This window comes from Rousettus aegyptiacus, unplaced genomic scaffold, assembly GCF_014176215.1.
Source record: "Rousettus aegyptiacus isolate mRouAeg1 unplaced genomic scaffold, mRouAeg1.p scaffold_m13_p_3, whole genome shotgun sequence".
NCBI classification, from domain to species: Eukaryota; Metazoa; Chordata; class Mammalia; order Chiroptera; family Pteropodidae; genus Rousettus; species Rousettus aegyptiacus.
Window position 1 is genome coordinate 173338318 of NW_023416306.1, and position 24171 is coordinate 173362488.

At 69.4% G+C, this 24171-nt stretch overlaps 1 protein-coding gene across 2 annotated transcripts in view; it reads left to right on the top strand.

Moving 5' to 3' along the window:
- Window positions 1-417: 417 nt before the first annotated feature.
- The window catches only part of KIF26A (kinesin family member 26A), a 38217-nt gene continuing 14463 nt past the window's right edge, over window positions 418-24171 (top strand). The window contains exons 1-4 of one of the 2 annotated variants that reach the window (XM_016121394.2): window positions 418-573; window positions 3095-3340; window positions 14161-14592; window positions 20828-20979. In XM_016121394.2, coding sequence (XP_015976880.2) covers window positions 436-573; window positions 3095-3340; window positions 14161-14592; window positions 20828-20979 — 968 coding nt within the window. In that variant the 5' untranslated portion in view covers window positions 418-435. Of the gene's footprint in view, window positions 574-2578; window positions 2748-3094; window positions 3341-14160; window positions 14593-20827; window positions 20980-24171 lie in introns of those variants that run through there. The other variant, XM_036217847.1, reaches the window with a different exon arrangement.

The following is a 24171-nucleotide window of genomic DNA, read 5'->3' on the forward strand; positions in this document are numbered from 1 at the left end:
GGTTGCGATATTCCCCCTGTCCGCAGAGGTTTCGTGGAGCTCAGCTCAGCGGCGCCGCCCCTCCCTATGTTCCGGGATCAGTGCACCGGGCAGGGGTTCCCGAGGCGGGAGGATGCGGACCCACAGCGAGCCAGGACTTCGCCCCCTCCCGCCCCTCCTCCTCCAGTCCGCGTGTTGGGGTGTCTGGCTCTCCGCCCGGGCGGAGGGGGCGCTGTCGGCGCGGGCGGGCCGGGCCAGAGCACGGGGGCGCGCGGCGCGAGCACAGGGGCTGCGGGCGGGCGAGGGCCGCGGAGGATTGGGGGCCTGGCGGGCGGCCCTGCGCCGTGCCGGGCGCGGCGGCGGCGGGCGCGCGGCCAGGGAGCGCGCGGGCTGGGAGGCGGCGGCGGCGGTGGCGGCAGGAGGAGATTGGAGCCGCTCCCCGCTCCCCGTTCCTTCATGGCGCTGCCCGGCCCGCCCGAGTCGCCCCGCGGCGCGTCCCGCAAGGCGCCCAGCCTGCTGGAGATGGGGGCGCTCTGCCTGGACTCGGAGATCATCCTGGGCTTCACCAGCCACCTCCTGCGGCGGCGAGCCAAGGTGAGGGGCGGGCGCGGGGACCGGCTGGCGGCAGAGGCGCTGTCCCGCGGCTCGGGGTGCGGCGCAGGGAAGGAGGCAACAGGAGCAGCGTCCCGCAAGCCCGGGCCGGGGACTCGCTGGCGCACTTTCCCCGTTATTGCATCCCGAGCGGGAGGCAGTCAACCAGGGCGGAGAGCGCAGCGCAGGGACTCCGGGTCCCACCGCGCGTCTAGCTGGGGAGGGCGAGGCAGGGTCTCGTGGCTGAGCCCTCGTGTGACTCCAGGTCCCGCGTGTACCTCCAGGATCTAAGGGGCTGTGTCTAGGCCCCCTCTGGGATCCAGGGTGTGCGGTGTGAGCGTGTGCTTCCCGAAGAGACGCAGTGGTGTGGGCGACCGAAGTTGCGGGTGTGGCCGACCCCGGGCGGAGGACCCGGGCTCCGCGTCGGTTTGTTTCTGGAGGCGCATGTGGGTTGTGTGTATGTGTGTGTGCGCGCGCGCGCGTTGTGTAGAGCCGCGCTTCCTGGGCCCGGTGTGTGTGTGGCAGTTGGGGTGGGGGGCAAAGCTGTCTGCAGGCTTTGGGGGAGGGGGACGCGGCGGTGGCAGTGAGGTCCCGGAGGGCTGACGCCCGTTTTCTCTTGGGAGGCTGTAATTAGATAGATAAGAAGAGTGATTGCAGTCTGTGGGACCGCGGAGGGAGGGAGAGTGGGGAGCCCCCTACCCACTTTGTTCCTCCCCAACTCGCGCCACACTGCAGGTCCTAAAAGACTTGGAAAGCCAGGGGGGATGACCCACCCCTCCTTTGTGGGGAGTGCGTGCGTGGGCGGGGAAGACTTTCCAAGTAAAAGGGTCGTGGGCAAAACGCAGTAGCTTCGAGTGGCCCGGGAGAGGTGGGCAAGGGCTCAAATCTGCGTGAGAGCCTCACTGTGCGCGCCAGAAGCCGCGGGCCGGGCTCTCCGCCTGGGCTACAGCCCTCCAGCCGGCCCTGCTCTGGCTCCGCTTTCTGGTCCCCGGGGCGCACCTCTTCGCCCGGGACGCGTGGCGCGGGAGCCTCTCCAGGCTCAGGGAGCGGGGGTGGGGGGAGGATGCGCGGTGACCAGCAGGGGGAGCTCATGTCACGGGAAGCCTGGAGACCGCTCCCGCCGAGCCTGACTCGGGGTTTCGGGCTGACCCGGAGCAGGGACCCGGAGCCGCAGGCCGCCTCAGATAGCGGCGACTCTTAGGGCAGGCTAGAGCGGGAGCAACTGGTCGCCGGAGAGGGGGGCGACCTCCCAGCCGGAGACAAACAGGCAATTAATTCCGGAGCTATGTTCCCATCTGCCAGACCCGCTGACAACAGGTCCCGCGCACACCCCCAGGGCCAGCCGCGCCACCCTCCGCGCACAGCGCGCACACCCACCTTCGTGCACAGGCGCCGCTGCAAATACGCGCGGGCCGCTCGCAGACACGCCTAGGCACAGATACACTTCCGCGGGCACTGCATGTTTAGAGGCGCAGACCACGGCATCACTCACCCACGCGCGACAGTTAGACCTAAAGGGTGGCCAGTGACAAGCGGAGTGCACTGGATTTGCAGGACAAAGCGACTTGGGGGACTGGGGGTCGGGGCTCAGCCCCTCCCTCCTCCCACCTCATTGTGTGACTTTGGGAAAGATCTTCCCCTTCGCGGCCTCAGTTTCCTCATCTGTAAAGTGAGGAGTGGGTTGGTGCCTCCTCAAAAGACGCGCAGACTCCAGTGTCCCGGCAGAGAAGCAAGAAGGCGCATGCGCGTGCGCGGACCGCGTGTCTCGCCGGGGCCCCCAGCGCTTCTCGCTCCTGCTGGGACTTGCCGAACAAGTTGGGGTCCTTGGAGTGGGAGGGGCCGCGCAGCGGTACAGGACGCCCTCCCCCACCCACGGCCAGACCGAGGGCTCGGGCGGGGCGGACGGTCCTCCGGCGCCCCGCCCCCGCTGGCCCCGCCCCGGCCGCGGCCCCGCCCTCGCCTCTTGAACGCGCTCGCCGCCGCCGCCGCGAGCTCTGAGCCACTCGCCTGCCCGCGCCGCCAACTTCGGAGCGACCGGCGGGGCCATGGGGGCGTCCCCGGGCCGGATCACGTAGCCTCGGCGGCCTCGACAGCCCGCGCGGCCCCGACGCTCCGGCCCTCCCCACGTCCCGGCCATGGGCGGCCGCGGCGTCCCCCCGAGCGCGGCGCAACCGGCGGTACGCGCGGCCGGGCCCCTGGAGGGAGGCGGGCAGCCGCGGCCGGCGGGCGCCGCGGGACGGGCCCCAGACACCGATGAGGGTCGCGGGGGTGCGCGGCGCCCCCTAGGGGCTGGGCCTGGAGCGGAGCGCGGGCGCCGCCGCGTCTCCTGCGGGGAGGGACTCCGGACCTCCCGCAAGAAGGAGACGGCGGGCGGCGCGTTCGCGTCCCGCGCTCCTAACTTTGCCAAGTGTGTTACTCTGCGGCCGGGACGCTCTGAGGTCTGGGGTCATCCGTGCTGGGTCCCGGGGTGGTGCGGCCCAGCGTTCCTCGCTCACTGCCCCCTTTCCGCACCCACTACCCGCAGGTGGCCGAGGGCGGCCCGGCCCGCGAGCCGCTGCAGCTGCTGGAGGTGTCCCCCCGCAAGAGGCTGCCCGCCGGGCCCGAGCAGGACCCATGTGGCAGCCGCCCTGCGCCCGAGGGCGCCGGGGCGGGCGCAGAGCAGGGCCACTCGGCCGGCGGAGGCGGCTGGTGCCGCCACTGCCACACGAAGCTCGCCGAGCTCAAGCGACAGGCATGGAAGCTGGTCAGCGGGCCCGGGACACGCCTCCGGGTAAGTGGCCCTTCCTTGGGTCGGCCCCTCCGGGCAGGGCCCGTGCTGGAACTTGGGAGACTTTGGGTCGCGGAGGGAGTGTTTCCGGCCAGTCCCTACTCCTCTCTGGGCCTCGTTCCTCAGTCTGTAAGTGTGTGTGGGTTGGGGCGGTTCGCCCTACGGGGTCCTGCTGTGGGACCCGAGGGGGCTGGGCAGGCGTTTCTCCTGGAGCTGCAGATGCGGCACAGCTGGAACCGCGGCCTGGGTTGGGGAGGGGAAGGGGGAGGGGAAGGAGGGAGCTGGATGGCAGGGACTCCACCCAGGGTGGGACAGCTGGTGCTCCGCCAGCAGCAAGAGGTTACTTGGTACGTTCTTGCCCTTGGGGCACCTGGGCCCTCAGCCAGGCGTCTGGAAATTGCACATCTGGAGCAGGAGGGCTTGGACCACCGGAGGGTGGGCCCGCTGCTGTGGGGGGGTGCTCCCTGTCCCCGCCTAGCATCACGACACGGAAGAGTCGTGTGGGGGATGCAGCTTGGGGCTCTGTCACCCTAGGCAGCGGCCACTCATCCGGGTCCCCCAGGCTGCACCCCCAGCCACCAAGGTGTTTTTGTCAGGGGAGGGGGCTCCGCGGAGTCCTCCGGCCAATGGGCTGGCCCTGGTCTTGGAAGGAGCTGGGACCATTGTTCAAGGAACAATGAGCCCTGGAAGTCTGTGAAGCCTGGGAAGGTGGAGGTCCCCAGAGGAAGCCCTTCCCGCCCGACCTTCAGCCTTTTGGAAGGCGTCCCTGGGAAGTCTGAGGCAGGCTCCTTGCAGCGCTCCAGGGGGCCGTGCGGCCGGGCGGCAGGGCCGAGACCCTGGCTCCTGGGGTCCCATGGGTTCCCTGTCCAGGGCGAGCGAGGGTGGCGTGAGTCTGGTTTCTGCCCTGGGCACTCTCTGTGGCAGAGGGCGAGGACTCGAAGCCTGTTCTGGGGTGGGGCCGGACCTTCCTCCATCTGCTCCAAGCAGAGTGCAGCCTCGCCAGGCTCTGTGCCCAGCTGGCTTGAATCTGGTCGGAAGGACATCACAGGACCTTCGGGGCTTCAGCAAGCTGTGGTTTGGGACAGAGTCCTAGGGGCCTGTCACAGCTACAGGACCGAGTCTTTCCCTGTTAGGGGAAACTCAGGCCAGAGAGATGAGGACCTTTAGCAGCTGAGTTGGGCTTTTTGCCTGGTGGCTCTGGGCGTGTGGCCAGCTGGTCACAGGTGGGTGGGGGATCCTTGAGGAGAGAGCTGCAGGTCACACCGGTCTCTGGTGGCTTCAGGGTTCCTCTGGGGGCATCTCAGTGATCTCTTCCTGCAGGTGGCTCATCAGGGAAGCCCCCCGCCCCCCAGAGCACTTACTTCCCACCTCCCTCGGCTTCCCCCCGTTTGGTATTTGACACTAGGCACCCCGCAGTGCCAGGCGGGGGTTCACCCCCTCTCCCCACAGCCCCTGGCGCACAGCGGCTCGCTCACTCAGCAGACCAGGGTTCCAGGCTTTGTTCCTGCTCTGCGGCCCCCTCCCCCGCTGTGTTTCCTCCTCTGTCACATGGGGTTGCCTCCAGGGGCCGGTCTGGGGTGCTGGCCAACCTGTGGGGTGCTGTGCCGAGGGAGGGAAGGCCCATTGGGTTCGAAAGGATGGACACAGGGCCATGTGGCTTCAGGCCCTTGGGCTCAGCCCCCCGGCCACAGGTCACGGGGGGTTGGGCCTGCAACCTGGAGACCTTGGCGTGTGTCACTGTCTCTTGTGACCCGGGCTCTCCCTGGGGTCGAGCGGTGGTGTCCTGTGTGTCCTGCGGCTGCTTCTGCTTTGGTTTGGGAGGGAGAGTTCCGCGGGGCAGCAGGGACCACGTGGGGCCCCCTTGGAGTCCCTGAGGCGGACCAGGTGCCGGAGGGCAGGGCTGGCGTCCTAGGACTTTTCCCCGGGGGCCTCTTCTGGTTTTTTGTCGCCAGCCACGCTCCCTGAGGGTGGCACTTTACAGTTTACGTGGCCTGCATTGGCTCGCTGAGCCTCACGTTGGCGTGTGGGGCCCCCCAGACCTGGGCGCGCTGGGCTCCCACTGCTGGGTGGGCGTAGAGCTGAGCACTGCCCTGGCCTCCGGGGCCCCTGCCTGGTCTCAGGTGTAGAGGAGTCTGGAGGTCGAGGGACAGTCGATTCTCCAACCAGCCCTGGGTCCCTGCCCTACACTTGCTGATCCTTGCCCACCCGCCGTGGGACCTGGGCGGGTGTTTTGAGAGCTCGAGCCTCAGTGTCCCCTCTGTAGCAGGGACAGCTCCACATTCCCTGGGAGTGTCAGGCGGTGCCCGGCACGGGTGGCTGGCACACCGTCGCCTGCTGCTTTGCTGGGACACACAGGCCCGCCACGTCCGGCCTTCAGTGCCTGGTGCTGGGTGTGGCCTGCCCAGCCATCGGCTGGCCGGGGTGCCAGGCCTGCCTCTCCCCGGCTGCCGTGTGCTCTCTTCTCCCTGTGCCTGCCTCAGTTTCCCCACCGGGGCAGTGAAGGGGACCGTGTCATCTCCCAAGGGCCCCATCCACATGGAGTGGATATGGCCTTTCTGAACCCCGATGCCCATGGGGTTTGGGGGAGGCCGGTGCTCTGCCTACCCGGGTAGGGGCCCAGGACCCCTCAGCTGAGCAGGCCTGGGCTCTGGGCCCGGTGCCTCTCAGTGGGCCCCCCACCGCACCACCCTCTGCTCTCATCAGGGCCCCCAGGCCTCGTCTCCAGGTGACCCCTTCAGGACCCCTACGTGGCCTGGAGCCACGGCCTCCCGACTGCCCGCACGTGGCCTCTGTGGGCCCCTCATGGGCCCTGACACAGACGCCGTCCTCCGCGCCAGCCCCCAGGTGGCCCTGCCAGGTCCCTGCTCTCTGCTCCGTGTCCCCCCCAGTCTCCCACCTACGAGAAGTCTGCTGGGGGCTCACGCCCCACGCACATGGCGGCCCAGAGCCAGGCCTTCGTCGGCCACACCTGAGCACCCCAGCTTAGCACGGGCCGCCCAGAACCTGAGGCCCTCGGGCCCTTCCGTCTGTGTCTTCACCCACGTGGCAAACTGTCACCAGGTCCCCACAGACCTCGGCCCAGCACAGTGCTGCCCACCGCCAGCCACCACCCTGAGGCAGCTGAGTGGACTCGCCAAGCTGCGGACCGGTCAGGAGGGGCTCTGGCCAGTCCCCTGTCCTGCTGCCCTGCCAGACAGAGGTCATCTAAAAGCCACCACCCCTGGGCACAGGGGCCCTTGCCGCCGAAGGCCCCATCCTATGGCTTCACCCCACAAGCACCCCTTCTGCAGACCCCAGCCCCCCGGCCCTCCCGTGCTCACTTGGCAGAGCCGCAGCCTGGGTCAGCTGGCACCTCGTGTCCTGGCACCCATGCCGCTGACCGGCAGGGGACTCGGACCACGCTGCCCTGGGGCCCTCTGAGTGCACGCAGGCGCCCCGCCCCCACGGCCCCGGCCCGCCCCGTCTCAGCCCTTTCCGCACCCCTTGGCCACTGTGTGGACTGCCCAGCGTGCCACCCCCAGGCCGGGGGCTCTGGTCACCCAGCAACGTTTGTCAGACAACCGAGTGACCAGGCCTTTCCTCTCACACCCACCGTGTCGTGTCGCCCCAGGACTGCTGGGCTGGACCCCCACCCCCACCGAGGCGACGGCCCCGCCTCCTCACAGCGGTGGGAGAGCTGGCCCAGCTGCCCCGTGGCAGGCGGAGGTGGACGCCCCTGGAGACACACGACATTTGACGTGAGAGGTGTCAATACCAGCGCTGGATTGACGAGCGCCCCCATGGGAGAGGGCGATCAATTCTCATTTAGCCCTCGCAGATCTCTCACTCACCCCGGCAAGGGTCTCATCCTCTCTGACCCCCTCCCTGCGAGCTCCAGACCCCAGCCGAAGGCCCCTGCCCATCCCGTGGGAGCAGGTATTCACATTTTCCACCAAGCTGGGCAAGGAGTCAGGCCTGCTGGGAGGCCGCGGGCCTCGTCCTGTGCACAGCTCGGGGCAACATCCGGGCTCCTAGGGCTGGAGGCCTGGCTTGGGGATGGTGGTCCTGCCTGCTCTCTGCTCCCCGGTCACTCCCCTAGGAGGCCTGCCGGGGCCCTGCCTGTGGGAGCATGTGCCGTCTCCACCGCCGGTGTGTGACGGTGGAGCCCTGGGTCCTTTGTCCCTGGGCAGGACGGGGCTGAGCCCAGCAGGCCATGTGTTGCCAGTCACCATGCGTCGGGAGGCTGCCGGAGCTCCCCTGGCTTCTGGGAGCACCCGGTGCCAGGCCAGGCCCGTGGTGTCCGCTCTGGGGCTGCAGGGGGCCAGGTGCCTGGCCGGCGGTGCTCCTCGGCTGAGCCGGGTGTTCGCAGGCCCTGAGGCAGCCAGGGAGGTGTGACAGGGGCGGGTGCTCCCTGGGGCTGGCTGTGGGCATTCTCCCAGCTGGCTGGGGACCGCATGACTCAGCGGGGAAGGGATCGGTTGCGGGCTGGGGGACTGAGCCTGGCAAACGGGTCAGGCCTCGCCTCCCGCTCTGGCCTCTGCGAGACCTCAGCCGACCCCTCCCGCCCTGGGCTGGCTCCCTCCTCCCTGGATGGACTGTGGTCCAGCTGGTATCCCCTGCTGTCCCCCGTGACTTCCTTTGGTCCAGCGATGGAGTGACAGGCTCCTCGTCCTGTGCCATCTCGTCTCCGTGCTGGTCCAGGGTTTCAGGGAGCGAGGGTGGGACCGAGCCGCTGTCCTCTGTCCTCCGAGCACCGGCCGGCATGGGGTGGGCATCGGGAGCGGCTGGCGTTCATGATGTGGGAGCTTTGCGTCTTGCTCAAGAACTCCAGTCGAGCAGGGACCTGAGTGTGACTGGCCTTGCTGCCCCTCTGCTGAGAGGCGGAGTCAGGGAGGGAGGGAGGCTGCCAGCCGCCCCTGCACCTTGTCCGAGATGGGCCGGGGGCTTGCAATGCTTTGGAATGGGTTAAGGGAAGGAGCCTCGGGCCTTTCTGAAGCCTCCTGGAGTGTCCTGAAGGGACTTTATGTTTGAGACTCGGAAGAGCTGGGTCTTGTCTGAAATAGCAAGGAAGGTCTAGTTTCCATCTTCCTCTGCCTGCTGGGAAGCTCACAGCTCTTCAGCTCCCACTGGCCACATGGGCCCTTCCTCAGATATCTCGTGGGAACCGGTCACTCCCGTTGGCTCTGACGCGACCATCTTCAGCTGCAGAGCTCTGTCTCTAACTGACGCTGTGCGCTTCTGGAAGCCGCCACGGTTTTCGCGTGAGCAGGCGTGGGCACAGTAAGGTAATGGAGTGGAAATGGGTGGAGTGCTCCCTCCGCGAGCCTGGCCTGTCCCAGGAACCAGGGAGCTGCGTTGTGGAGGCGAGTGGCAGTTAGGCCCAGGCTGTGCCCTGTCGGATCCCTGGTGGCAGCCCGGCCGGGTGGCTGGGCCTCTGGGAGCTGCTTCCTCCTTGCCTGCTCCTGAGCTCTGAGCTCTGGGTCCTCTCTTCCCCTGGGTGGCCACGGTGTGGACGAGGCTCTCTCCTGGGGAAGAGGGGCGCCCAGGCATGGCCCTCACTGCCGGGGGCAGGAGCGTGGGGTGCCGTCCTCCGTGGTCCGGTCACATCTTGGCAGGGCCTCGGCTCCCCTCCTGGACGAGTCCTTGGGCTGAGTCGCCGTGCCTGCCCCCACGCCCGGGTTAAGGGGCTTCGCTGCTGGTAGTGTTGGTGGCTGGGGTCCCCCGTGGGGCTAGGGCGGCCTGAGGGGTGTCTGTGGGGGGGGCGGCCTGGCCTCGCTGGTCTGGTCCGGGCCCCGGCAGCATCGCAGGTTCAGCTCCAGGCCGGGGTGAGTGGGGCTGACGGATTTACAGTCCGCACAGCTCAGCACCAGGCCGCGGTGTCCGGTCTCAGACACACGTCCCTGGACCGCTGCCCGTGTTGACCGCTGCCCGTGCGATGGACGCCGGCCCGCACGGCCACCTCTGTTTCCGGCTGGAGCGTGCCCGGCGCTGGCCCTGTCTCATGCCGTGCCGCGGGGTTGGCCCTGGCCTGGATGTCCTGTCCCGGGCCGCTCTGTCCGCGTCCTCCGCTCGCGGCCTGGGTGCAAGGCCACAGCGCAGCTCTGCCTCCTGGACCCCCACCAGCCCCGCACACCTGGCCCGTCCAAAACCCCAAAGGCTGTTGGAAAGCAGCCACCCTCAGCTCAGCCACGGACTCTCCTGGTCTTGTCCCTGGGGCCCCCTCTCCTCAGCCCCCATCCCTTCCCACGGCCCCTGCACCTCGAGCCCCAGCTCTGCTGCCCAAGCCGTGTGGCCTGAGCCCAGTGTCTTAGCCTCCCTGGGCCTCAGTTCGCTCGTGGCAGCCAACAGGAAGGCTGTGCCTGGCGGGGTGCGTGTCTGGGGGGGGCAGTTGCCCTGGAATTCCGAGGGGGCTCAACCGGCCGGCACAGCGGGGCATTGGGAGCCTGGGGGAGCCTGGCAGCACTGTGTCGGGTGTCGGACCTCGAGCTGGGGCCGCGGCCCACCCTGCCCCGTGCCTGTCTTCCCTGCCTGGCGATTGGCGAGGACAGCCTGCAGGGCCCGCGGTCCCCACGCTGGCCGGGTGGGTACTGCAGAGGAGGGGACCAGGGACCGCGGAAGCCGAAGGCCTCTAGGAGCCCCACCCCCTTGCGTGGCATCAGGCAGGGGACAGGGGAGGCCATTGAGGGCAGGAGGTGTCAATGAGCTAGTGTGTCCCCGAGATGCCCAGCTGCCTGGCGCCTGGCACGGGGCCCTGGGGACGGGTGCCAGTCAGTGCTGGGCGGGCCCGGCCGTGCCCTCCAGTCCCTTCAGCCCTCCCCCAGCAGAGGAGGGCGGCCAGGGTCAGCGCAAGGGCCCTCGGCACTGAGACCCCTGGGGCCCGAGTAGTTTCCAGGGGTCTGGCTGGTGGGCGAGGGGGGGCCCGGCGTGGGGCCACCAGGGCTCCCTGTGGACAGAGCAGACGCGGTGGGCGGGTCTCGGGCTGGGGGTCCGGCCTGCGGGGAGGCGCCCGGGGGGGCCCGGGTGTGGCGGGCCACAGCGCGGCTTCCAGGCTGGAAAACCGAGCCGCCCTGTCCCCGGTGCCACCAGGCTGCACGTGGCAACTCCAAACGTCCTGGCAGCAGAGCCCGGGAGCCCCGCCCGGCCCGGCCGCCGGGGGTCCCTCTCCTGGACCCGTCGTCAGCTCCGGAAGTGGGGGCTGGGCAGGCTCGCAGCCCGCACGCTCAGTCGTGGGTGAGGGGGGCAGGGGGTCCGTGGCCAGCCAGTGAGGCCCCACGCTCCGTTCCCGCACGGAAGCCTCGCAGTGTGGGGTCCGGTGGGGAGCCCTGGGCTGGGGCGCTCCTCCGGGCGGGGCCTCTGCGCCAGTGTGACCTCCCCTGGTCCTGGGGCCCCATTTTAAAGACTTGGAGACGGTTGTCTTACAGCCCTAAGGTCTGGGGCTTCTGTGAATTGGGGACTGTTCCCGCCCTCAGCCGGGGCTCTGGGCAGCTCCCGCCTGCCCCGCGGGGGCGGTGTGTTCCTGCAGCTGCTGGGGCAGCTCGACCCTGGTGAGGTCCGACCTGGGCCCTGTGCACAGGAGAAAGTGGAAAGATGGCTTAAAGCAGCTCGGACACCCCAGAAACGTGACTGCATGGAAAGTCACCATTCGAGGAAGGGGGTGCTCCCTAAAACTCAGGTGGCACGTCGGGCTGGTGGTGCACAATGCTAAATGCAATCAGGTTAAGAAGAATGTTTCCAAATGTGAGTAAAGTATCTGTCTAATTAGAGCATAAGAGGAAATTTAAAGTAACATTTCGCAGTGGGGTAGTTACCGTCTGTCCGAAGGTGCCGGGCTGCAGAGTGGGTGAGGGAAGGGCGGGCCGCCCCTGGGGACGTCAGCCCCAGGTGCCGAGGTCTGACGTTGGCCCGGGCCGAGGGGGCTGTGCAGCCGGTGCCGCGGGAGGTGCTGCCTGCCCCTCGCCCGTCCTGGGAGTGGCCCGCTCAGCCGCCCACAGGGGCCCCCACAAGCACTGGGCCAGCGTTCTCGGGGACTGGAGAGGTCTTGCGTTCTTCCAGGGTGGGGCGTGTGCTTCTGCGTGACCCTCTTGCACCGGCTTCCGCCCCCCTGGGGTCTCAGCGGGGGGGGGGGGGGGGCGCTCCAGGCGGGCGGGCCTCTCCCTCTCCAGCCTCGGCCACCCCTTGCGTGTCTCAGGAGATGAGGGCTGGAGAGATGAGCCTGACCCCCGCCAGGGGCCCCCTGTGCCCTGCGGTGGCAGCCAGGCTCTGCAGCCATGCTGGGGAGAGTCCCTGGGGAGGTGGGTGTGGCTGCCAGGGCTGGGTGGGCCTGATCCTGGCGCGGGACCCCCAGTGCCCGGGCGGGCCTCCTGGGGGTTGAGCAGCAGGACTTGGGCACTCAGGAGGCTCTCGGGGAGAAGGTTGAGCGGGCGTGGGGCTGGGGGCACATAAGCCCCTGCTGCGGGCTCACCGGGCAGGTGACCGGGCGCCCTGGCTGGTCTCCCTGGGACAGGGAGCTTGGGTGTGGCGCCCCCCAGCAGACCCTGTGGTTCTCACCCAGGACTTTGGTGCTCAGCATCCCAGGCCCGGTCACTGGGGCCTCGCCGACAGCTGCTGTCTGCATTCCTGACGACATAGCTGGGGGTGGGGCTTGGGCGGGAGTGACTGGGGTGCTGCTCTGGCTTCCTCCCCCCGCCCCCCAGCCTCTGTGCCTGGCTGGCTGTGGTGGGGTGCTGGGGGGCCTGGTGCATGCTCAGGTCAGTTAGCCCTGCTTCCTGCCTCTGGCTTTCCTTCCTGCCTCCTGTGCAGGCTGGAGGGTGTGCCAGGCCCCCCCCCCCCCAGAGGTCTGAGGTCCCTAAGACAGCCGTGGAACAATGGGCCGCTAGGGCTGGGGGCTGGCGGGGTCTGGGCCGCCTTTCAAGTCTGGTTAATGGCCCTGGCAGGCGGCACTTCCTTCCCCTCCCGGCCCAGCCCGCCATTAGCGGCCTCCCGCTGAGTGGAAAAGCGGAGTAATCAGAGTGGGGACCTGGACGCCGGCGGGAGCGCCGAGCCCGGGGCACGGGGCGTCTGGATTCCATCTGCGGCCCACGTGCCCACCCAGGCGGGGCTTCCGCAGCCTCTCCTGGGCCTCCCCCGCCTCTGCCGGACTGTGGCCACCTCAGCGAGGTTCCTGCCAGGGTGTAGGAAGGAGAGAGGGTGTCCGCTGATGGGGACCAGGGACCCGGGCACTTCAGAGGCTCTGGGGCCCCCCAACCCCCGGCCAGAGAGGACTCAGGCCTCCGGAGTGGCCCGTCGGTCAGGCAGCTGGAGGCTTGGCTTGGCCGGTCACCCCGCCCCCCCACCTGCTTCTCAGGGGAGGGGGGCGAGGGAGGGAGCTCTGTGGCTTTCCCTGCAGGGAGCAGAGTGAGTTCCTGCCTGTGCTGGACGGGCAGCCGGTCCCCTCACAGCGAGGCCACCCTGCCACAACTGTCACCGCTTGAGCCCTCCCAGGCCGGCCACAGGACAGGTTTGGGGAGTCCCAGTGAGGTGGACGAGGCACCCCTGTTGCATGCTAGCCTCAGCTGAGACATAGACGTGTCTGGGGAACCCGTACCCCCATTTGTGGGCAACGGGCAGCCAGACCAGAGCCAGGCCACCCCTCGGGGGCAGCGTGGCCGGGGAGAGGGGAGGCAGGCCTTGACCCATCCGACATGCCCCGGGTCCCGGCTGGGACCGAGAGGAAGGACGCAGGCAGCAAGTCCAGCTGGCCAAAGTGGAGATGCGTTTGGGCCTCGCCCTATCGGGGTGCCCTGCGAGAGGCCCAGGTGGTCATGGCCGCGGCCAGGCTGGGCTGATGCTCCGCCGAGAGGCCGCCCTGGCCAGGCTCCCGGGGTTGAAGCCCAGCCCTGGAGGAGAGGCGAGGCTGCCGAGGGGCTGGCCCCTGGTGCCCGCAGGGCTGCCCAGGGAGGCGCCGAGGCAGAGCCTGGTAGTAAGTAGGGGAACGGGGTGGCAGCGAGGTTCCTCGCGAGAACTGGCGCCCTCCTCCTCCTGTTCCTGCCAGTCATCCCCTCCTCCAGGAAGCCCTCCCAGACCTCCAGGCTAGATGAGGGCCTCCTCCGGGCTCCCCTGGCTCCTGTTCTTAGTCCTCTCTGGACACACAGGTCTCCGTGATGGTTAGGGAGACCTGTGTGTACCCCTAGTGTGGGACGGGGCACGGGCCTTCAGGGACAGCCTCTAATCAGTGTGGGCCCTGGGGGCCAAGTCCATGCCTTGAGCCTTGCCTCCCGCTCCCTGATGGCCGGCTCGGGGACCTGGGGTGGCCCGCTCCCCCTGCAGAGTGTAATCCCGTGGCCCCCCTTGGTATGTTGTCTGCCTCTCGATCCCCCCACCCCTGGGGCTGGAGACTTGGAAAGCAGCCCCCAGCCCCGCCTTGACCAGTGAGCCAGGGTGGCCCTCCCCGGTCTGGAGTAAGCGGGTGCCCTGGGGTGCGGAGTCGCCTGGCTGAGCCGTGGAGGCCCCGGGCTGGGGCGGGGTCTGGCCCTGCCTCTGCGGCCCCTGCATACCCCTCCAGCCGGCGGCCTTGGCCACTTGCTGCCTGGGTGTCGGGGCGCGTGCAGACGCCTCGGAGGCCGTGAGCCGGCCCGGCGGCGTTGATGGGAGGAGGGGCCGGTGTCTTGGGCGCTGCGGCCTCACCGTGCGGCTCCGATAATTGTCTCCCTGCTGCGCAGGTGCAGATGGACCCGGTCGGGGCTTATTAACCAGCTGCGGATTACGCGGCGGCCACGGCGGGGGCCGGCTGGGCGCCGTGGGGCGCGGGGCGCGGGAGGTGGGCCCTGGCACCTGTGCTCTGACCACCGTCGTCTCCTGCTCCCCAGGACCCATGCCTCTCTGCTCTGCTGCTTGACAAGCTCCCGGCGCCGGGGGTCCCGCCACTGTGCCGCCCGGAGGCCGAGCGCCCCTGTGACGTCTGCGCTGCCCACCTGACCCAGCTCACGCGGGACGCCCTGCGGCTGCTGCAGGCCCCCACCAGCCTCGAGGACCTCGACACCCGCCCCGGAGGCCCGGGCCTCATGCCGCCCGGCCCCGCCGCCGCGCCCGGCCCGCGGGATGCCCCGGTGCCGCCGGGCCAGGCGGGGCCGGACAGGGGCAAGGCGCTGGCCTGGCCATCCGGGCCCAGCGTCCAGGTGTCGGTGGCGCCTGCCGGCCGGGGCGGGGCGCTGAGCACCGTCACCATCCAGGCCCAGCAGTGCCTCGAGGGCGTGTGGAGTGTCTCGAGGGTCAACAGCTTCCTGCCACCGACGTGCCTGGTGAGTGCCGGCCTCCTGGGGCCCCGGGGCAGGGCCGTGGGCGGCCGCGCGGGACCCGTCCCGGGGGCCGCGGTCCACATCCCGCCTGCGGCGCAGCTTCTCCTGTGGACGTTGGGGGGTGCTCCCCAATAGTCCCACGGCCCATGTCAGGTCCACCTGCAGGTCACTGGGGGTCAGTGTCCTGCACGTCCCCGGAACGCGCCAGCTTCCAGTCGGCGAGCCTGGCCTTGCTTCCTAGACCGTGTGTGGCACTGCGGGCTGACGAGAGGGCCCCTGGGCTCCTGCAGCGAGACCCCCCCCATCCTCAGGTGTTCGGGCGGGGGGGACACCATGTGAGGAAGGTCCCCAGTGGTCCCGCCCCCCCCAGGCTCTCCTGCCGTGCCAGGCCAGCCCCAGGGCTGTGGCCAGGGTGACACAGACTTGCCCCACAGACAGGCGACACCGTGTCGGGGTGTCAGGGGGCCCGCCGTGGCCCGTAATCATGAGCCACTCTTCTCGATCGACTGCGGAATGGCCCCTGCCCATCAAAGTGTCACCCAGCAGTGGGCGCGCCCTCCATGGAGCCAGGCTCGGGCACCCGTGGGTGCTGTGGGTGTCACGGACCCGGCCGGTGTCCGGGAGAGCTCTGGGCAGGCATCGGCTCCACAGTCAGATGGAGGGGGGCTGGGGGGCTGGGGGCTGGCCGCTGTTGCATCAGCCTCAGAGCTTTGTTGGGGGGTGTCTCCCAGGTGTCTTCGGTCTGGGAGGGGCACCAGGATGGAGGGTCAGGAGAGGGCGTGTTATCGGATCAGGAGGCTCCAGGGACACTGGAGGGAGTTGGTTTGGGGTTGGGGCTGGGCGGCTGTCTCGGGGGGGGGGGGTCTTTCCTCAGAAGGCACCTGGCTGCTCTGCCTGAGCCCTGCGTGACTTGGGGGGACTTTCTCCGGGGGGTGGTGCCTTCGGCTGTCCCCGTCGCCTTGGTGGAGGGCAGAGGGTTCGCCAGAGCCAAGTGGGAGGGAACCATCCAGTCAGAGGGAGCGGGCTGTGTGGGGGCCAGAGGCGTGACGCCGGAGGGCTCCCCGAGGTGTGAAGCTGGAGGCCTGGCCAGGAGACAGGGCTGGGGATGAGGGAGGGGAGGGCGGAGGGGCATGGACCAGGCCAGGCTGTGGCCGAGCAGGTGCATGCAGGTGCATGGAAAGCCCCTCCCCCCGTGTGCTGGGGACGGAGCCGTCAGCGAGTGGCTGGGCACCAGTGAGCCGGCTGCATAGGCTCGCCCAGCAGGTGTCTCTGTGCCTGGTGCGGCTGCAGAACACGGCGGAAGGGCCCTAGGTGCTGGAGCGAGGTCCTATTCCGTCTCCGTGGGTGACAGACCCCTGCCCTGCCCCCACTCTGGGCTTGTTGGCCCCTTGAGGTCAGCGAGATGGGCTGGGCATTGCCACTGCCACTGTGGCCTTCGCCCCTGCTGCTGATGCTGGCTCTTGTGAGGCTGTCCTGTCCTTGGGGCTCGGTGCACGGAGGGCTCTGGGAAGGACTCGGGACCTGAGCTTGCCTCTACTTGGGGTGAAGATGCGCCCTGGGCGAGGCCAGGAGGGGGACACCAGCCCCCACTGTGCACCCCTCGGTCCTTCCTGGCCCAAGGACAGGGCTGCCTGGCAGAACTGAGGTGGGGAGGCAGCTCAGGAGAGCTGGGCGGCTTCCTGGAGGAGGTGGCATCAAGCTGGGCCCGGAGGGAAGTGCCAGAGATGGTGGGCCCAGGGTGCGGTGTGGCGGGGACAGCGGAGGCCGCCTAACCTGGGGAGGGAGCCGCGTGCACCAGGTGGGGAGCGGGCTGGCCCTCGCTCGGAGGCCCCTGGAGGCCCCTGGGGGCAGCTGGCAGCAGGAGCGGCAGGGTCGGAGGCCCTGGTGTCCGTGCCCGGTGGGCTCACCGTGCTCCGGCCAGGGGCCCTGCTGGTCACCTGTGCACCGTAAAACCGGCCTTCGAGCCCGTCTCCATTTCGTGGGCGCGATGGTCTCATTCCGGCGGGCGGAGATGGACTTGTAATCAGACGGCAGTCCTGGAGATCGATAGGGACATCATCAGAAGCACAAACAGACATGAGGACGCAGACGAGGCCACTTCCCCGCCCCGGCGTCGGTCCTTGGCCGTGGCCCTAGAATGTCAGAACGTCTCGCGTGAGGCTCCGGGGTCATGCGCTTCTGTGGGGACGTGCTGCGCCTCGCCGACGACAGCCCACCGCGGCCCCTGGGCGCAAACGCGGATCTGGCCGGTCGGGCCCTGGGTCTGGCCAGCGGGGCGGCTGGGGCTGCAGCTCACCTGTCCCATGGCGTGGAGAGGAGGGATCAAGATGGGCAGGACGAGGCAGGGGAGGCTGGAGGAGGATGCCGGCCCTGGCCAGGGGGGTGGTCTTTGGACGTGGAGGGACGTTCTGGCCTGGAGTGTCCTGAGCGCTGTGGCTGGGAGCCGGCCCGGGGGCCTGCAGGGGCCATGCTGTGGCCGTGCCCCCGGGAGAGCCCTGCGTGGAGCGGGGCAGCCGTCAGCACCGCGGCCCGCTCCCTGGGCCGGGAGCGCAGAGCTCCGCCCTTGCTGGGCTGTTCCTCCTGCCATGCCCACTGAGGCTTCTGGCTCTGGGGCCACCCAGTGGGTCAGTCCGGCGGCTGCTTTCCGGACTGCGTCAGGGGCCCTCCAGAGCCAGACTCTGGCCTGTCGCCCAGCCCAGCTGCACTGCTGGACAGTGGCCCTGGGGCCACCCCAGACCCCTGTCCTGGCCTGCTCCGCCGGGACACAGCTGCCAACCACACTCCCAAGGCATGTGCGCTCACAGTCAGATGGCCGGAGGCGGAGGCTTCGGCCTCCTGACCCCACAGTGGGCTGGTGGTGGCACAGGCTGGGACGCAGGAGCGGGGCTGGGTGACACCTGCTGCCTCAGGTCCAGGCCAGCTGGGCCTGCGCAGACCTGCCCGAGCCCTGTGGACACCGGCCAGGCCCCACCCAGGGTCCCAGGGCTCACAGACCAGGGAGGACTTGGAGCAGAGGGTTCCCGGCCAGCCATGGGGGCTGGGACAGTGGAGGCCTGGCCTGGATGGGGAGGGCGAAGGGCTTCCTGGAGGAGGTGTTGCAGGCCACTTTGGTGTGCAGAATGGGAGGTGAAGTCATTCTGGTGGGGGTCTGGGAGGGGCCGGGGTTTCCTCCACTCACAGACGTTGGGGGACACTGCTCCTGCTGCCCCCCATGCCAGCCTGCTTGCCTCCTCGCCCTGCATGAGCCCTGGCAGGGCCCCTGGCCAGTGCCCGCCTGTCCTTAGGGACGTGGCTGGGCGGTGAGGTATGGACGGAGCTCTGTTTGGGTTCTGGCCTGTCTCTTGAACCCGACCCGTTGCCAGTGCCTCCCTCCGGACCTCAGTTCACCCACTGTGGAGTGGAGGTTGGACAGGGTGATCCCCTCTCCCATGAGGCTGCCGCAAAGCTGGCTCTGAGACATGGAGGTGGGACGAGCCCCCTGCAGGGGGTGGGACATTCTCAGCCCCCTGGGTGACCAAGCGGTTTTGAGGGGCAGTGGGTCTGCCCCAGTGGGGCCCCGGTGCCCGGCGCACACCCACCGGACAGTGCCACCCACGCCCCTTGCACAGCTGAGTCTGTTTCTGCAAGGTCAGCCCGGCCACCTCTTCGCCCTCTGCCCCCTCTGCTCTCCCCGCCTCTCGGCACGAAATGGTCCCCAGGGAGGGCTCCGTCCCAAGGCACTGGTTCACGCCGTCCGTCCCGTGCCAGACCCTGACCCATGTGGAGTCCTCATGGCTCCCTAGGAAATGGGTTAGTGTCGTGTTTCCCAAACTGTGCTCCGTGGAACCCCGCTGCCCCGCCATGGGCACCGCCTGGGACTTGGCCCCTCGTGGTGGCCGCACGAGCCCTCTGCCAGGCGGGCGTCCCCGGGCAGGTGGGCTCGCGCCAGGCGGGCGTCCCCGGGCAGGTTGGGCTCAGCGCGCATGGGCGGTGCGTCCCCTTGTCAGGTGTGCTCCTCTGCGCCATGCGGTTGTCCCCGTTACATTTTGTCTCGCTCTACAGTCTATCTTCCCACTGGGTCAGGTTTTCTTTCTCCAGTCGCACGCGTACGCCGCTTTCCTTTATTTCTTCTCTCCATTCGGTTGTCCCCGGGCAGGTGGGCTCGCGCCAGGCGGTGTCCCCAGGCAGGTGGGCTCGCGCCAGGCGGTGTCCCCGGGCAGGTGGCCTCACGCTCTCCTCTCCTCGCTTTTGTTTTGTTGCTGTCCTGGCGCCTCCATCACGTTTCGTTGGCTGCCCGCCTGCCGCTCACCCCTGTCTCCGCCCCGTGTTGTGGTCTCCCCCCCGGCCCCCCGTTCCCCACCCCGGCTTCTTTTGGCACGCCCGGGTTCTGCTTCTGGCAGGAGTCGGCAGCGGCCGTCCTGGCGGTCGGAGCCGTGTCTCGGCAGCTCGTGGGACGGCGGAGCCGAGATGTGTGCGGGACGCCCCAGGCAGGTCAGTGTGGGCGCTCGGCCAGGCCAGGCGCCCGCGGGGGCCGCGCCGTCGCCGGCGGGAGGCGCGGGTGCTGGCCTGACTGGGGTGGCTGGGGCCCTGGGCGGGGCGCGGAGCCGTCGGGGAGCCTCGGTGACGGACGCTGTCAGCTGCCGCGGGGGACCGGGTGGCCCCAGCCGCGGGCCGCGCACCCCGGGGTCTCAGCGCGCCCAGCCCTGCCCCCGTGGTGACATCGACGGGACATAACTTTAAAGTTAGTTCTTCCTGCGCCACTCTGCCCGACAACGGAGGTTAGCGCGTTTGCGGGGCGCACACGTGTTAGTGACGGGCAAGGAATTCTCACGCGAGGTCAGGGAGTGACATGTCGTGGGCGTGTAAGGCGGACGGCGGGCGTGGGCGGCCCTCATCGCCCCCAAAGAAGCAGCTTTCTCACTGCCCGGGTCCAGGCCTGGCCGGCCCTCCTTGCAGAACGTTCCCCGTGAGCTGGGGGCCCGCCTGGCCGCGGGCTGGGTCTGCCTGGTCTGTGTGTCCCCCAGGCTGTGTGCGCCTGGAGGACAGACCGAGTGCCAGCCGGTGAGGCGGAGCGGGTCCCTTGCGGGGACCCCTGTCCCGGCGTGCGCCGGGTACTCGGGAAAGCCGGCACCGTTGAGTGCGGCCCTGCCACTCCGGGTGAGAAGCACTGGACGGGCGGGGGGAAGGGGCCGGCAGGGGTGGCCAGGGCAGGGAATGGCTCGGAGATGAGCGGGCTGAGCTCTGAGGGGTGCGTAGTCCCTGCCCTGCGGGCAAAGGCAAGGCGGGCGGCAGGGCCCGGTGTGCTGCGCAGGGCCCGGCGAGGGCCTGGGCCGTTCCGGGTGTGCCCTGCTCCGCCGTGGACCTCACAGCCCTGGGGGCACAGCCAGTGCCCCGGGGCCAGGCGGGGTGCTCGGCTTCTGTCCAGCCTGAGGCTCGGGGCTGTCTGTGAACTTCCTTTGCAGACATGTTTTCTCTGTGTCCCAAGAGGGGTTAACAAGCCAGTGCCAACCACGGCCGGGTGGGCTGAGACCCTTGGCCCTGTGAGGAGCAGCGCCGCCCTGAGGTGGCAGGACCTCCTTCCAGAACATTCTTCCTGGGGCCTGTGCGGCTTATTCTGCTGGTGTCACTTGGGAGACCCCGAGGACGCCGGGCCCTCCAGAGTGTGGCTGCCACCTCGCAGAGGGAGCCACAGCCGTGGCTGCCGACGGCCGTGGTGCCCGGGGGGCCCGGAGGGCTGGGCACAGGGAACGGGGCCGTGCCGTGGCTGGCTGGGACAGGCCGCCCCCTGCTGCCCTGGCCACGGCCACCCCCTGTGGGACTGGCGACGCGCGGTGGCTGGGTCACTTGGCCGGCGCCATCCCGGGAGCTCGCAATTACATCTGAGCTTTGTTGGGAGGCTGTCCTCTCCGGGATTTATTTTAGCTAATTAGCGGGAAATGCCAGGGTTGTATTTCAGATCATGGGGACGTTGTATGTTATATCACACACGGGGCAATTAGCAACTTGTGGCAAATGTTTATTGTGGTTTCTTCTCTAATCAGGCCTCTGGGTGCAGGGCCGAGGGCTGGGGGTCCCGCCCCTCTGTTCTGAGCATGGCGTTCCTAATGGGGGAGGGGCTGGGGACTCAGGCCCAGGGCGGCCTCTGTGTCCACCGTGACTCCACGGGGCCCTGTGGGCGGGCCGCCCCGCGCCCCAAGCTGGCAGGGGCGGGGTGCAGGGGCCGGGGCCGTCTGCTCACGCGCCCCCTCCTTCCCTGCAGGCCGAGGCGGCCGTGGCCGCGGTGGCGGTGGCAGACACAGTCCGAGACGGCGTCCCCCCCGTGGGCCCTGGCGGCACGCCGGAGCTGTGGGGCCGCGGCGGGGCCTGCGCAGCAGCCCCGGGCCCGTCGGCCGCAGCCTCCTTCTTTGTCAGGTACGTCCTCCGGGCTGGGCTGTGGCTCCTGCTCCCTCGATCTGCGGCCGCCCCGGGGGACCGCGGCCTCGCTGTGGCGTCCCGTGGCTGGACGCCTGTGCCAGCCACCCCTGCTGGCCTCTCAGGGCACCCCGGCACGGTCTAGAGGGGCCTCTCGTTCCAAGTGTGGGATACAGCCAAGTTCAAACCCAGTCTCCACCCCTTCCAAGCTGTGCAGCCCTGGGCAAGTCACACAGCCTCTCTGTGCCTCAGTTTACTCACCTGTCGGATGGCGCGTTCTTCAGAGTTTCGGGAGGCGGAGAGAGCACTGCACAGGGCGGGACGGGCGCGGGCTCTGCTGGGGCGTCCTGGGCCAGCGCGGGCCGGGGCTGCAGGGAAGGCCGACGGGGGCCCGAGGCACCTCCTGGTCGCCGGGGCGCCAGAGAGGGGACAGGGTCCAAGGCGGCATCTCCAAGCGGCAGAGGAGTTTGGGGTGAACTAGGGAGGGGTCCTCGAGGACAGGCTGCGCCTGGGCCCCCCGTCCCCTCCCCCTCCCGGGGGCACTCTCCACAGCTAGTGTGCCCGCGGCAGTTGGGTCTGGCCCACCGTCAGCCAGGAGCCAAGTGGGTCCCCGTTGCAGGCCTGAGCTCTGGTGTTTGGGGGTGACTGGAGCCGGGGTTTGCTGCCTGGGTGCCGGGGATGTCTGGCTGTGGCTTTGCAGGCTGCAGGCTCTGAGGGTGTCGGCTGGTGTTGGGGGTCGGAATGGGGGGACTCCGTGAGCTGAGGTAGGAAGGCGGGCTCAGGGGCAGGGAGCAGTTTCTGCCTCAGCTCCCCCCCACCCTCCCCCAAAGGGCTGGGGTTCCGCAGACCCAGGGCCCGCGTTCGTTCAGCATGTGATGGTGGTAATGAGCGGCGGCGGCTGGCCCAGCCACAGGTCACTGTCCCACCAGCAGCCCTGTGGCCGCCGGTCGGCCTGGCCACGAATCATGCCCGGGCGCAGGACAGGCCCCCGGTCAGCAGGTGGGGGCCGCTCGCCTGACTGGGGAGCGGTGGGTGGGGTGTGCGATGGGGGTGCTGTCAGGGCACCCGGCTGCCGAGCACGTCACCATGTCCCAGCGCGAGGCGCAGGGCCCAGCTGGGACCGTCCCTCTGCGGGGCCCGGGGCGGGGGCGGCGTCTGCCTGGGGGGCTCGGGCCCCGTGTTGGGGCCGCTGAGTGTCCTGTCTGGTCCGTCTCTGCCTGGGCTGTGCGCAGCCACCACTCTGCATCAGGCTGCGGTTTCGGGCGCATCTAAGCCTGCGACCCCACGACGCCGAGCCGCCCCAGCGGTTCCGGTCTGGGGGCCACACGGGCTCGTCGGTGACCCTCTGGCCCCCGCAGGGCGCGTGCCACGCCCCTTTCGTCTGGAGCCCGGCAAGGCTGCCACGGACCTTGGGAAGTTACCATAGAAACAGGCACTTGGGCTGGGACAGGGGAGCCGTGTCTCCCAGGGTCTTGGGGGGCCCTGCGGCTGCCGTGACATCCAGCCTGCAGGATGCCCCAAATCACAGTGGCCTCTCGAAGGGCTGTGGGCCAGGTTTGGGGTGGTGTCCCAGCTGGGAACGCGTCCCAAGCTCCTTCTGAGACCCTCTGCCTTTTGGGGCTACAGCACCCTTAACCATTGAATGAGACCAGGTGCCCTGGGCTGGACAGCCTCCCTTTATTTTTGGGGTGCCGTGGCTCAGAGAGGAAGAGTCCCCAGGAGACGTGGCGCTGCGGGACCCTGCCCCGGGAGGCTCAGGCACACAACCGTGCTCTGTGCTCCCACCGCCAGCCTCCCGGGACCTGCAGAAGCAAAGCCGACCCCGCCATGGGGTGGGGGGGGCGGGCATCTGTGGAGGCAGCGTTGGTGGCCGCGGGGCGGGGCGGAGTGCTGCCACAGACTGGGCGGGCTCCAAGGGTGGGCGGGGCCTGGCATCGCTGGGGCGGCAGGGCGGGGGTGGGGCTGAGCTTTCGAGGGCTCCCTCCATGCACCCCCTGCGGCCCGCACTGGCCTCGGGTCCTCTCCGGGACCTCAGCTCCTGACCTCCGTGCGGGCAGCCGGGTGGGGTGCTCCGGCGACACCTGCACACCCAGGCTTTGGTTCGCCCCCGTGGGGCGCGGCGCACCCCCAGCTGGTCGGGGCTGGCCGGTGTGCCCGGCCGCGGCTGTGACCGGAGCTCGGTGTGCCACGTGCCACCCCGCCCACGTTCTGGGGAGGCTGAGCCCCGGGGCCGGCCCTGTAATTATGTTTCCTCCGGAGGCTCTGGTGACCCCAACTCCCCACCCAGAGACCCCCCCACACACAGCTGTAACATCCGCCTTCCTGCCTCCGTAAGATGCCGCGTTCTCTCTCTCTCCTGCTCGGCCCTCTGGGCCTTCCTGGGGCTCACCCCTTCACCCCTGAATCCAGACGCCGTGGGAAGAGCTGCTGGGAGTCTCCTCAGCAGGTAGGGGTGGGGGGACTGCCAGCACACCCCCTCACTCTCTTGGGGCCCCCTCCTCAGTGTCTGCCTGGAGGGCTGCCCCTCCCCCGCAGCGTGGGGTCGGGGGTGCTGGGGCCATGGTCCCTGGCCTCCGGTCTACGGTCCCCTTGGCAGCTGCCCCAGGCTGACGGGGGCGGGGGGCGCGGGGTGCTCCTCGCTGCTGTGGAAACTCTGGCTTGGCCAGAATGGGTCCCGCACGTCTGGGCGGCCGTGTGTCTCCTCGGGGTAATGGAGGGCTGTCAAGGCCAACTGCCTGGGAAATTACCTTCTCGTTTGGAAGAGGCAATTTTTTTTGTAAAAAAGCAAAATATTTCTTTTCTTGTTTACGCGAGTCAATGACCAGGGCCAGCGAGCCCAGGAGGCTGGGGGGATGGCGGCGAGGGGCTGGGGGACGGTCCAGAGCCCCCCGCTCCCCCAGCCCCTCGCTCGCCCTCGGACCGGCTCTGGGCCTGGCGAACCCCCGTCCTGCAGGGCCCCTGCCGAGCAGGGGAGCAGCCTGTGAACCGGTGGGATCTGGGTGCGCAGGGCTGAGAGGCCCAGCCCGGGGCATCGGCAGGCTTTCTGGAGGCGTCCTCCGAGGACGAGGGGGGCTCAGGCCACTCACACTCGCCCCCGCTCCCCGCGTGTCCCTCCCAGCGTGCCTCACCCCTGCAGGGCCCACCTTGGCCCCGGACTCCCCAGCTGTGCCATGGGCCCCCACGGGCCTGGGC